This window comes from Poeciliopsis prolifica, unplaced genomic scaffold, assembly GCF_027474105.1.
Source record: "Poeciliopsis prolifica strain line A6 unplaced genomic scaffold, Auburn_PproV2 SCAFFOLD003, whole genome shotgun sequence".
Classification (NCBI taxonomy): Eukaryota; Metazoa; Chordata; class Actinopteri; order Cyprinodontiformes; family Poeciliidae; genus Poeciliopsis; species Poeciliopsis prolifica.
In genome coordinates, this window is record NW_026562378.1 from 15,888,598 (window position 1) to 15,903,140 (window position 14,543).

Here is a 14,543-nt window from a genome sequence, read left to right on the forward strand (position 1 = left end):
CTTTCACACATCTCATCTGCAACATGTGTATTTCACTTAGATGCTTAAAGAACACGATGTTCATTTTGAGCTCCCCCCCCCTCGAAAACCAGTCAGAATAAAACGGTCAAACTTGTAAAGTAGGAAGCAGAGATGGGCTGAGTATCCAAACAATGTACTTAGTACAGTAGCACTACTTCAATATGTTTGCTAAAGTAAAAGTGAAAAGTAGCCGTCTCTTAAATTACCAAAGTGAGAGTAAAAAGGCTACACAGTAAAGAAGCTGATTGTAACATCTATTTAAATATTAAAATATAAGTATACGATATAGACAAGTTATGTGGAAATCCTTGTAGTTTAAAGATAAACTGAACAAAATAGACACAAATAAATAACATGATCAGGCACCACCACCCTTCCCGACCGCACTAGGGTCAGGGGTTTACAGAAAATGGATGGATTGGTGGATGGTTTACAAAATAACAAATTAAGACATTAAAATTGTACACATCACTTTTTCAATATAAAACATATATTGTCTTATATATTTTAAAATTATATCAGACAGGCAAAATGTAGTATTTGTAGTTTAAAGACTAGAATGGGAAAAAAATAGCCACAAATAAATAACCTGATTACAAAATAAATTCAGCCAGATGAAACTGTACATTTTTAACTATAAAACATAAAGTTAATATTTACAGTAAGGTATATAGAGTTGAAACCTAATATTTACATACAGAATATAAAGACACAGAAATTTTTTTCTCACTGTTTAATGTTAAATCAAAATAAATAAATTTATTGATTTAGATTAGCTAGAATTACCAAAACTATGTCTATTTGCTAAGTGCCAAAAACGCGATGAGAATATATATTTTAATTTCTTTTGTAGCCTTCCTCAAATTAAAATGTTTTAGACATTTCAGCGGTATCTGGGATAACTGTCTTTAAAACTGCATGACTTAAGTCATAACTACTGTATTTTCTGTGTGTGTGTATGCGTGTGTGTGTGTCTTAGAAGAGGATAGAGTACTATCGCTACACATAGACAATAAAGTTTCAATTTTAAGATCTACCAATTTGTCACCAGATAAGTTGGAGGCTACCAAACACACCAGAGTTTAGTTTCACCATCGTCACTGTACAAAAAAACATGTTGTGAAAGTTGCAGAGATTAACTGTTGATTAGCATTTCTGTTTATGAAGAGAATACATTAGAAAATTACACAGATTTTCTTGTCTTAAAAGAATGTTCTTAAGTTGAATATGACATTATTACAAGATCTGGGTTCTAATTTCTTCTACAAATCAAATCCACCATTGGTGTTGCCATTGAGCAACTGTTGTGATAGACATTTTGTGGGCATGTTTAGGTTTAATGTCTGCTTGTAAAACAAATAAAACAATCAGACAATTGCACCACTGTTGTTCTGGTTGCTGGGGGATGTGCAGCATTTTTTTTTCCAGAAGTGTTTGTAAACAAAGTAGACTGGGACTTTTTCAATTTGCTCTGCCCCTGCCATTTTACAGAGAGGCATCTGCCTCCTTCTCACCCGATCCCTGTCGTCTTCCTTTCTCACACCAACTCTCTCCATACTCTGCCTCACAACAATTAAACTTCCCATTTCCTCTCTTCTGTCTAACAGGCTTTTCCTATATATCTGCCATCCTTCTGCTATCTCAGCCTCATCTCTTACATTTGTTTCTAAACTCAGCCTGATCTGTCTTTTATTTTGTTGTTTTGGTCTTTAACAGGGAAGCCGTTAACATAATGTCTTCCACCTCCAACTCTGTGTTTGTGGGTTTGAAAATCACCTTCTGCTTCTTGTAGCGCTACTGAGGAATCTCAACATTGAACTAATATGCTGCACCCAGAAAAAGTTATTTCACCAATCCATGTGCTGAATGATACTTTTACACTTGTAATATTTTTTTTCTCCATTTCATTCAAATAATCTAATGATCATTTGGTCTTTCACTGCAACAGGAGTCGCTGCAGGTTCTAAAAGAGAAGCAGCCTCCACCTTATGACTGGAACAAAACTAAAATTTGCTTGATTTCACACAATCTATCAAATAAATTTCTGCTAATATTTTTCTGTGTCTTCAGTTAAAGTCAAATGTTTTATGGCTACATTATTAAATAAGCTTTCATTTTCGATCATTAGAGAAATACCTCATATCTCACAAAATTAATTAGTTCTGGTCTATGAAGTAAACAAAATTACAAAAAATGTGAATATGTAGAAATTTTCTGACTTAAACATTTTTCTTTTCAAACAATGCCGACAGCTGCAATAAAAAATAGCTCAGAAAAACACAAAGGCACTTTACACTGATAAGAATAAGTGTAAAATGAAACTTGTGTTACGGTACAGGAAAGGTATTCAGCAGAACGAAATACATGAGAGGATGACAATCAGGGACCTCTGTTGAGTGTATCCAGTTCAATATATATTTAGCTGTTCATTATTCTTTTGTTTCTCTCAGTCTCACTCTCCCACCCTTTGCCTCACCCATTCAACATGTTATTCCATGCATCTTTTTCACTCATCCACCTTCATTAGAACCTCTCCCTTCTCGTTGTCCTCCAGATATTGAGAGCTCCAAGTGGGTTCAGATGACATAATGCCTGAGATGCCACTAATTGCACATTAATTTCCACCACAAACACTGCTAACCCACATCCTCAATTTAATGGCTACAGCATTGTCCGTCAATGTTTGTCCTCAATAGTTTCATACAAAGTTATGCCTAAAGTTATACTCGAGTCTAAAAACCTTACATGGTTCAAAATCAGCATAAACAACCAATGAAAACATGAAACTCTGTGACATCCTGGACTTACATCTCCCACAATGAGTCAAATAATTAGGATTATCTTTGTCATGAAGGCATCCAATAATATTTATGTAAAATTGCTTCACAACATTTAAATGGGCTAATTTAAAGACATAAATGTCAAAGAAAATTTAAATCTCTCATATGCACTGGACACATGAAAACTCAAAATATCATTGAGTTTGTTAGTGTACTTTTACCAACAAAAGTACACAACATTTTGTTGGTAAAATAAAATGCAGGTTTCATGTGTTTAGTTTCTTTTCCCTCATTTGTCACACACGTTTCTCAGATCCAGCCTGCTTCATGTTGGGATACATGAAGCAGGCTAAAAACGCTCAAAAAGCATCACTTCATGCCCTGATCCAAGTGAATTTGAGAACAGACGTAGAACAAAGTATTAAAATAAAAACATACTTCAAAAATACAAACAAACAAAAACAAAGGTCTGTCTCACTTTCTGAAAAAATATTCTGTGACCTGATGAGACAAAAGCATGCATCACATTGTATGTGGGATGAAACTAACACAGTATTTAAGAAAAACTGTAACATAGCAGTCAGACACAGTGCTTGGGGTCTGATGGTTTGAGGCTTGTGTTTTGCTGGATGACTGGTCATTACTGGTGAAATCATAAATCCTGTTTTTTGATAGAAAATCCTGAAGGAGAATGGATGCATCAGTGTAATCTTAATCTCAAGACAACAATATAAATCACACAAGCTATAGTGATGCATGGTTAGCTAAAAAAAAAAACACCCAGCGATGTTAGAGTGGCCTAGTCAAAGTCTTTACTTAAACTAAACTTGGATTTGTTTTGATTAGACTCAGGGGGCAGAGCACCTTCCTTATACCACATGTTGATGTATCCATGGGTGAAGCATTTACCCCCAAGTTGCATGTTGGTGTGTAAATGAGTGAATGCGCTTTTAGTGGTCAGTTTGCTTAAAAAATCGCTCCAGTCCATTTTCTTAATAAATGAAGTCTCTCTGAAAATGTTTGGTTTTTACTCCAGATAGCTTTTTGTTTGATATTAACATTAGTTTGGTGATCTGAAATCATTCATATAACGCGATGGAACTAAAATAATTAAAAGTTTTCCTATAATATTTTTCTGTTTTCTAAATCAAAGATATACGTCGCATATGTGAGAGGATAGCTTTATATTTTAAAAACACAAGATGTTATCTAATACTGCAGTGCCACTGCAGTGATGCCACTTCATCGCTAGGTGGCAGTGGTTCGTAACAGTCAAACCATAAGGCTGAATAAAAGAAAAAAAGTTCTGATCACGAGTACACAGCAATCAATCCAAGAGTAGATTTAAGTACTGTAGAAAAACACATTCTGGAGTTCAGCACAATGTAAAAGTCTTTGTTAAAATGTTGTAAATAAATAACAATAAAATAAAAAAATATCTATATTGCAGATTGATTTTGTTTAAAAAAAATCCTGGCTAATTACTACATTCTGAAGGCAGATTAAAGCCATTACTACTTTAGTATATTTGGTTTCATTTCTCCGATAATTAACAATTCATTAAAGTCTAATTTTAAGTGTAAGTTTTGTACATAGGAACATTATCTCATTTTTAATTACAGCAATAAAATGCTAATTTTTTTCAGCCTGTGATATAAACTTTTAATTCAGCAAGCTGGTGAAAGTTTTTAGGGACATTCCCTTTCAGAAATGTGCACAATTAAGCTGTATTTTTGTTATTTCATCTGCAGTGCTGGAGGATATCAATACCATTTCCTTTCCTGTTTCCTATTTCCCCTTTGCTTTCCTGCTCGTCTTGTGCCTTTTTCTCTGGGAGCAGAGAAGAAGAAAGAACTGGTGTAATGTGAGATGCTGCAATTTGAGACTGTGTCTGAGACGCTCTGTAAATATTTGAAAAGCACGTCCCTTTTATTGAGCGAGCTACAGTTCACAGTTTCACAAACCTTGTGATGGTGCGCAAAAACGTGCATACAAGCAGCATGGCGTAACTTGAAAAATATGCAGGGTTAATTGAATGAATGGATGTGTTTTTTTAAGAGGGGTAACATGTATAATCCCCTTTACTTTTAGAAAGACTGCAGCTATAGAAATCAAGAAGAGAACTGGAAAGTTCTGTAAAGTACTTGTGAGTCATCTTTAAAAATCTGACTTAATACTAAACTCACCTAATCCTGTTCATACTGATGGACTGCAGCAGGCTGCAAGCACAGAAAGAAAGAAAAAAAAACTATGTATGCTCAGCTTTGTAGAAATGCAGTTTATATGATATAAAGCACTTTGAACTGCTTTGTTGCTGAAATTTGCAAAACAAATAAACTTAATTGATTGAATTAATTTAACATGCATTGATTTAAATGGTGAAAGAAAGGCTTGGTTCAGTGTCAGGCAAAAGTATTCATGATCTTTGAACAACCAGTATGTGACTGGCTGTTCTAAAAACACAGGTTGATGATTTCTTTGGAGGAGCTGCGGAGATCCACAGCTCAGGTCAACTATAAGTTATTCACTCCATAAATTTGGACTTTATGAAAGAGTGGCAAGAAGTAAAAGAAATTGCTGAAATGAAATTATAAGATTTGCAGCTTGTTCTCAAGCCATCTAAGGGAGAGCGCTATGATATCAAAATGAATCTTCTTTACCTGTAGAAAAATCCTATAAATGGCAGAAAATAAAAACTGCATTTCACTCTTAAAATATCACCTGCACTGTGAAACATGGTGTTAGTGGAAGCAAGATGTGGGGAGTCTTTACTTCTGCAGGAAGAGGGAAGACCATATAGTTTATGAAAACATGGAGGGAGCAAAATAAAAGACTATTCTGTAAAAAACATCCACCAGGGGCAAACATTTTCCTTCCAGCCAGACCATGAGCCAGAAGCACAGAGGAATGGTGTTATTCAAATCATAATCAGATTAAATAACAGTCCAGTTAAAGATTTACCCAAATCAAATTGATAATGTGTGGCATGACTTTGCAAATGTATTTTTATGAATGCTATCTATTAAATCTGACTGAGCTTGATCTATTTTACTGAGAAGAATGTGGAGGAATTTCAGCCTCTATGCACAAAGCTGCAGGAGACATGCAATAATAAATATGGAAACCACACCTTTTCTATTTGTACAAAAGAAAAAGGAAAAAAAAACATCTCTGCTTCCACAAAAAAATTATGCACAACCTTGTGTTGTTCTATTAAGGTAAATGATAATAATAATAATAATAATAATAATAATAATAATAATAATAATAATAATAATAATAATAATAATAATAATGATAATTTAGGTTTGTGGATCTAATGACAGAACATGAGAAAGTTCAAGGGCTGTGATCACCAAAGCAGGCATTGTGAGAATATGATAAATCCACTCTAGGAGACCTTCAGGGATTAAGGGTTAAAGGTTCAGCCATGGTTCGAACTAAAGGCTTTCATGCTGGGAGGATAAGGCATGACCACTGTACTGCCTAATTTTGATTCCTAATTCTTCTTCATGGAACAAAATGCAGGCAGGTTATCGCAAATCCCCTTCACTATGGAACCATCCAGTTTTAAAGTTATTAACATCAATACAGGATAGCATACATGAAGCAAATCTGCAGGTTTTTTTTTCATTATTATTGCATTAATCCATTCACATCTGAGACTCTAGCTGCTTCTAACCTGTACAGATCATAAACCAGATGATCTCACTCTTCTTCTGTTCTGAGGGTGCTTTGCCCTTCACATCCATCAGAAATTTAAAATCTAATTTGTCACACCCCAGGACGCTTCATTTCACCTCGGTTCATGCTAAAAGCGTTCTGGCCCACAGAAGCTGTCAGTTGTCCTGGATCTCTTTTATATGTTTCTTTAACATCTATAGAGGTTTAATTGTGCCATATGAACACAAAAATGAACTCCTTTTACTGTCAACGATTGTGGGACGTCCTGCTGAACCTGTGATGTATGGCCTTAACCTATGCATTGTACGGTAGTGTATTCTTCATGCTGTGCAGCGTGGCCCGTGATTCTCAGCCATTTTCAGTTCTCTGCATGTTGCTGGTATTGCCAACAGAAAATTAGATGGATTCTTAAATATATTGTAATATTATGCAAACAATGAACCCCCTAAATTTGTTCCAGATTTGCTGAACCAACACAACAAAAACGAATAGACATTACACTTCTTTATGTTTGGTGTAAATCTGATGAACTTTCACTAGATTCATCATCATTCAGAGAGATCAGAAGCCCTGAATATGCTATACCTCTGCATTTCTAAAATACAAGGAAAGTTTTTCAATTGAATGTTCCTGAATCATTTTAAAAATGTTTTTCAAAAATTTTAAATGTTTTGCTTTCAATAAAGTGGTGCAGGGTGATCTGAAAATTGGCATAGGACCTTTTTGACCTTTTTTAAGAACATCTCAGCTTCTTAAATGGCATGAAGAAAACGTTTGTAGATCATTTCCTGACTGATTTTGATAAGAGCGCAAATAGATTTTTGTGTGTGCACAACTAGTTTAATTGTAACATTTGCTGCACTGCTGCCCATTTTGGACAACCTTGAAACGACATTTAATCCAAATGAGGATTTATATGTAGATAACTAACCAAATAATTACCACTTAAGATTCCTATGAGTGTTTTATTATCTTCTTTCTCTTCTTTGCTTTTCAAAGCTAAATTTAAAACACTGATAGCAACACATATTTTCAGTGTTTTTTTAAATCAAATTTCAGGGCTGGGATTATTTAACTCTGTGAGTTAACTCTCTGGGCTTCTATCAGAACTAAGGATATATCAGATGCTTTTTTATGTGGAATAAATTCCAGGCATATTTTGGCAATTGGAACTTTCTCTTCAGAAATTACTAATGAAAAACAACAGATTTAAATTTTTGTTTTTAAAAACAGAGTATTAAAAATTTTATCTTGTACATCTACATTCATATTTATCTTCAAAGACATTTTTATGTTTATACATAAAAACAATTGCCTTTAATCTGAGCTGTCGCTAATGTTAAAGGTTAAAAACTCATGTTTTTCGTGGCTAAAAGGACTTTCCTTTCCATACAGGGCCCATATAATAAAGAAAAATAGCTTCTATTAAACATCCTAAGCTATCTTTGTTAGATTAAACTGTATATGTATGTAGTTCAATTTTTTGAGATAGAGATGAACATACACGCAAAAAAACTTTTTCCCAACCATGTTTTTGTTGTCAGTGGCAAAACGTGTTAAGATTTACAAACCAAGTCGACATTTTTCAATGCAAAAGCAAGAAAATAGAAATATTAACACACTTTTTAGAATCTACTTTTTACTTAAATTTACATATTTGTGTTAGTGATTACTGCCAAATTACACGTAATCTGAAAACTTGATTTTGTTGACACTCTCCTTTTGTTGTTCGTAAGCGCACTATTTGGCCTAGAAATGACTTTGAATAAAAGTTATGACAATTTAAAAAAAAAAGAAAGAAAACCTGAGCAGTATTTTATTTCCTGCTTGTGTGAGTAAAGTCATTGGATTGAGGGTTAGCCATCACAGGGTTAATTTCCTCAGACCTACCACCCGGATGCAGTCATTCACATGGCTCTGACAGCATCTGGTGGTCACAGCCATTAAATCCCATTCTCATCCCTGTAAAGCCAAACGGGCAGCAGACGCAGCCAACCACATTCATGATCTTGAAGCCATCAGACCAATTGCAGGGTGACGGGGGAGGGAGCTCACAGCACTGATCTTCTGTTTGCAGCATCCCAAGAACAGCCTCTGTTGTGTGAAATACAAGAAAAAGGGCAAGACAGCGGGAGTGAATCCAAGGAAGCAACTCGAAGAACTGGAAGGGTGGAATCTCTTGGGGGGTGGCAGCCAGGATAGGGTTACTTTTGATTTGTGGAGTTCATCCTTAGAGCAAATGGCTGTTGTGTCAGTGTAAACAGCCTGTGCAGTACCTGCATTGCTGAAGGGGGAAGGAGAAGAGGAGGAGGCGGCACAGACACTGGAGCAAATGTTACCTCTTCCCATGAATGTTTCCTGCTGTTAGGTAGCCCCAGACCTGCTGTTGCTCACCTCTTAACATACATGTTGTATGTTGAGGTACGTATGCATATCTAATCTGAGGGTGAGACCTGCTCATGTTGGCAGGATTAGCAGCCGAGATGCAGCACATCTTAACTAAAAATAACATCAAGAGGAGCATGACATGATCCCATGCAAAGAGCTGCGAGCGTTTGTTTTTGTGCAAAGCAGGGCAACGCAGACTGAACTACAGCAGCCGACTAAAACCAGCCTTTGTTTTTTTATTGGTTGGCTTCAGTTGCACATGTTCCTTATTAAGAGCAAAAGCAGACAGGATGAGGAGGGAGGAATGGATCATATGTCTGTGCCTTCCTGTGTCACCATAGAAAGCATGCTCTTTTAAAAAGGAACCTCTTCATACGTGTAAATCTTGGGGGAAAAGTGCTATTCGCTCTCATGGGACGTGTGTAGTACGCAAGTAGGTGGGAGGAACATGGGCTCAAGCCATGCAGTGGATATTTATGGAACCACTCTGTGTGTGTGGGTGTAAGCTGAGTTTGATGTCTGAAAGTGCTGCCAGCACATTTCCTAGAGGTGAACGTTACAGTTAGAGTGGTTAGTATTCCTCTGACTTTATGAAGTATGTACACCAGATTCCTCCTGTACGTTTGTTACCCACATCCTGCCAAAAAAAAAGAAGAAAAAGAAAATAGAAACACCCGCCACAACCTTGCTGGGACTAACAGCCAGGGCCTAAATTAAAATCTGGATTTCTAAAAAATGATTTAAGCGTATCATCAACAGACAGATGTAAAGCATTTTTACTTGTGTCTCCTTTTGCAGCTCATATGGAGGAAGAACCATCAACGCCTCAGCAGACCATAAACCAACAGCAGGAAGGCTGTATTGACCATGAGGCTCGTTAGAAACTAATCAACACATCAACATCCACACCAAAATAAAGGGAAAAAGTTTGAGAAAATTTGCCTGAGAAACCGACCATGGCTGTGAATACTGCCAAGACAACGTCAAGTTTTCTCTCGACAACTGCAACAACCGCCACGGACCCGTTGCTCTCAATGAGCCTCGGACCCAGAGAAAACATCACCTCAAGAACATTTATGACTGTTACCCTAACAACGACAGCAGCAACAACAAACGAGACCGGCTTCAACGCCACCGCGGCTCCAGACGTGGTGATTGAGGGCTCGAGTGTTGGAATGCTGTTGGTGCCCTTCGGCATCATCACCCTCATTGGCTTAGCGGTGGCAATAGTAAGGAACTGATTCAAGATTCTCCTATGTTGCTCTTAACTCCTTTTGATGTTCTAGTTAATAAATATTTTAATGTCATTTTTATTATAGATGCTGTACATTCGGAAACGGAAGAGGTAAGTGTTTACATTTTGCTGAACCATCTCTACAAGAGGCTAGTGAAAGTTGTTTTTTGATTTTTGCTTTGTTGCATAATTTGCATCTAAAGATGTAACTTAAGATGGAAAAATGTGGGTTTTTTTTCTCCTGAAAATCAGCTTAACAATTTGCATCATATTGATGTTTTTAAACTGAATTTGCAACCTCTAAGAAAAATGGCTGATTGACCAGAGAGCGTGATTGTATAATAATGGTGAGGGCATCGTTATGAGGCATTTTGAGGGAGGTTCGCCCTGCTAAACTTTTAATTTGATGTGCTGCTGACTGTTGAAGAAAGACCGAACACCATAGTGAGATCCAAAGAAACTTCAAGGCATTCAGAAGAAAGACTTGCAACTTTTGAGTCTGAAAAAGATTTTTAAAAAAGCCAGTATGTGAAAAAAGATTTATTTTTTTTAAAGTTTACCTATAACTGGAGATCTGAAAGGAAGAAACCTCTGCTTTCTATGAAAGGCATGAAGACCAGAGAGTTTGTCGGAGAGAATATAGACAAAGATCAGGATGTTAACAACGTTCTTTGCACATTTAAGCCAACAATTAAATTATTTTGACACCAGATCAGTGGAGTTTTAGCGTAATCCAAATTGTATTTTTTGTTAACTGAACAAAAAAAGTTTCATTTCTATAATGTTTTCCTATAATTAAATCCTTTTCTTTTTCATAGACAAATTTAAAAGATGCTGATGTGTGAACATTCCTTTAGAAACAACTCAAAAGGGGTCTCCTAATTTTTCATCCCACAACATTGCAATAAGAAAAAATGCTGACATATTCACATCTTTTCATCTATACTCCAACTCAGTCCAACTAAAGACATTTCCAATACCACCACAACAAGAGACGTTTGTGAAACAAGAATTATTTATGAAATCAAACATCCTCTTGAACACATTCACTATCCTGTGGAAAACACGAGGGGACAGTGAGGAGGAACAGCTAATTTGTCACAGGAAGAAACCTCCAGCAGAACCAGACTCTGTTTGTGTTTCAGGTTAGAGAAGCTGAGACATCAGCTCATGCCCATGTACAACTTTGACCCGGCTGAAGAACAGGACGACCTGCTGGAACAGGAACTACTGGATCACGGACGGGACGGCAGCCTCGCAGGTCCAAACGCCAAGGTAGGCCGGACGGCGCCGAGAAAACATTTATGACTAAATCATGAGGTTTAGTCATAAACTTTTGGTCAGTTTTCTTTTTTAGTTGTTAATATGTTCTTGTGTATAAAACTTTAATTTGGTTATTATGAGGTTTTTATGATTTATTCTGTCTTTGCGTTAATTTTTGCCTCTTTTTTTTATTTCTGTTTAAAGTTTTGACAAAAAGGCAAACATGGTAAAGTATCACTTGTGTGACCTTTGAACCTCTTCCTTTAACCTCACTGTTCTTCCCTACACTCATGCTGTCCCTGTTTCAGTATCCACAGTAACAACAAGAAGGCAAAACGCTTGAATTATTTTTTAATCTAAAGAAAATTAATTAACAACATAGACTTTTGCTTAAAGTCTCTTCCTGTGAACTTGCACCCTTATAATCCATCACTTTCATTATCTATCCCTCATCCATGAATTCATAGAAGATGTAGCTACTGAAGGCCATAAACTGAGCGAAAACTTTTAAAATGGTGCCTTGTGATACAAAATGTGGGACCAACAAGAAAACTAACATAAACCATGCAGTACTATTAAAATCACAGTTTAAGTTTTTGTTTCAGCCGCCACTTTTTTCCCATGCTTTGAACCATGCGGCTTGTAGCCTGGTGCAGCTTATTTATGTACGCTTCCAGTTTTGTTGTTGTTGTTTAACTTTGTGGGTGCGGCTCTGTAGTCCGGAAAATATCTTTATTGGTTGGACACATAAAAAGTTAGTTTCTGATTTTAAAAGTTATCTTAGCACTGCTTTGAGTCTTAAAGATTTTAAGTTGCTCTCAATTCATTCACCTGTTTAATTACTATTCCTCTTTATTTATTCGTACCCTTTACAAATATGTGCCTTAAGATGAATCAGTATTTGATTTACCAAAGCGATTAGTAAATAAATTTAATTAAAGTAAAGGTTGGACTTTTCAAGCTTTTCAGATTAAGATTTTGTTGCTGTAACAAAAGTTGGGTAGTTTTGGGGAGTTTTACTCATCTTTATTGGGGTAACAATAAATTTATTTACATCTATGTTTGTGGCATCTTAATTGTACAACTAATCAAAATATGAATGTTAGGATTAATGCAGGAGCTTTAATTACCATTTAACATTTAAAAAATAAATTTTCTATATTTAACTGTTACACTGTAAAAATTTTGGAGGTGGTTTAACTGGAAAATGTAATTTAAGGCAAAAACAGTTTTTGAGAAACTCAGAAATTAAAGTTTATGAAGTTGATTTAACAACAAGAGACACGTTTTCTAAACATTGTTTTTAAGTTAATTAATCTTGAATTGTGATTTTTAACTTAAAGCTGCAATTTAAACCAAATAATTATTTCACAATATGCAAGAAAAAAAATCTAATTGTGAGAGAGCCAAATTTCTCTATTATTTTCACTCACAATATCAAGTCAAAATAACTACTTATTTTACTTTAGAATAACTTAAATTCTAGTTTCAAATTGCATGAACAGGACATTATCCCCAAGCTTTGAAATAAACATTTGCCTTAATAACACAGGACTGGAGTCAGATCACTGTTACTCACTTCCATCACAGGACACAAAAACAAGTCGCTAAGCATTCTGGGAAATGGTTCCTACTCCTGCCTTCAGTTTTTTAAGTGCTAACCTAAAGACTATAGTTTATTAAACTTTTGGAGGTTTGACAAAATTAATAAAAAGTTAACACAACTTACTGTTGTAGGTTTATATTTCACAAACTCACATTCAAGTTCCAATCTAAAACTCACTAAATTTATTTAGCTTAAAGAGTAGGAGATAGTAGACACAACTAATTGCGGCTCAAACGTTTTACAGTGTATATAAAAACCTACACTTTTGTCCGTATCACCACCATTTCTAAACAACACAGTTGCAGCGGACTCATTATAAACTACCGCTGCTTTCTCCCCTGCAGACGCTCACAACCTCCCAGGGGACAACGCAGCGACCCAGTCGTCTGGTCTTCACAGATGTTGCCAAAGCCCTCAATGCTTAACAGCCCCTCTGCCCTGCCTGGTCAACCCCAGCCTGCAGGAGAGCTGCAGACCACAGACCCAGAAACAGACTGTCACTAACGAGGGAAAAACAAAGGGAAGTTAGACTGTTTTAGGCTTAAACTGGAGGTCTGATAAATGTTGTCTTCACAACGTGTCAAGTGGTTGTATCAAAGAAAAAAATTCAGTGAGAACAATGCAAAGGGTCAGTAATGATCTTGCACTATTATTATTATTCACTGGGGCACCAATTAAGTGTGGCACCCTTGTTTTTTTTTTTTTAAACTATGCTCCGTCATTGTTAAAATATTTAATAGCTCGTCAGTTTCTGCATCTATGTTTCTGTTTCATATGAGGAAATTGTGAATCTGTTATAGTGATTTTGTGGTCTTACACCTCGTATGCTGGATGCGCCGCCATCCTCAATCTGTTTTCCTCCCTATTTGTCTTCTTTACAGACTGTGGATTAATATAATTTCCATCTGTACTCATTAAAAATATATTTTAAAAAATCCAGAGGAAAAAAGACAGCACAAATCCATGGCAACTAATGAAGAGTGTGATATTTTTATTGATAAGCGATATAGAAGCAAGGTAACACAAATCACAACGTAAAGAATCATAACAAAATATATATCACAGGTTTGTGAGTTGTATTAAAGATGTGGATGAGGACATATCAATAACATAACTATTACATTGTGTTAAAGGTAAGGCATTAAAGATGATTTCTCAAGTTACAATTCAACTTTTCAATAGTTGAAACTAGATCAAGTACTGTCTGTAACTATATCACTAGCAGTAAGATCACAAAACAACATTGTCCCCTTACAGAAAGAGTAAATATCCAAACACAGCTCGTGTAAAATAACAGACTGACTTAAATTAAGAGGCACCTTTCAGGCTGACTCTCATTCACTTCTGGTCATATCAATATAGTGAGATGAGATGTGTGTGTGTGGACTACTGCAGTATTATTCAAAAGTTACTTCAAGATTTTATGATCCACTCTGCCTGCAGGTCTGATGGAAACGTCTGGCCTTAAAAGGCCACAAGTCTCCCTAAAAATGGCCCAGGCTTGGTTCTCTTCAGAGGTAGTCCAGGAGGGCTATATACGTAAAGTCAATGCAACATTGAATAAATC

General features: G+C 35.9%; 1 protein-coding gene across 2 annotated transcripts; it reads left to right on the forward strand.

Moving 5' to 3' along the window:
• Positions 1–8,541: 8,541 nt before the first annotated feature.
• On the forward strand, positions 8,542–13,915 carry si:ch211-161c3.5 (uncharacterized protein C3orf18). Of its 2 annotated transcripts, XM_055027057.1 has the most exons (6): positions 8,542–8,906; positions 9,672–10,102; positions 10,193–10,218; positions 11,253–11,382; positions 11,575–11,596; positions 13,321–13,915. In XM_055027057.1, the coding sequence occupies exons 2-5, from the start codon at positions 9,830–9,832 to the stop codon at positions 11,578–11,580; spliced, it is 435 nt and encodes a 144-aa protein (XP_054883032.1). In that variant the 5' UTR covers positions 8,542–8,906; positions 9,672–9,829; the 3' UTR covers positions 11,581–11,596; positions 13,321–13,915. The 2 variants fall into 2 exon arrangements, with proteins under 2 accessions (XP_054883032.1, XP_054883031.1); XM_055027056.1 differs by lacking the exon at positions 11,575–11,596.
• Positions 13,916–14,543: the final 628 nt, after the last annotated feature.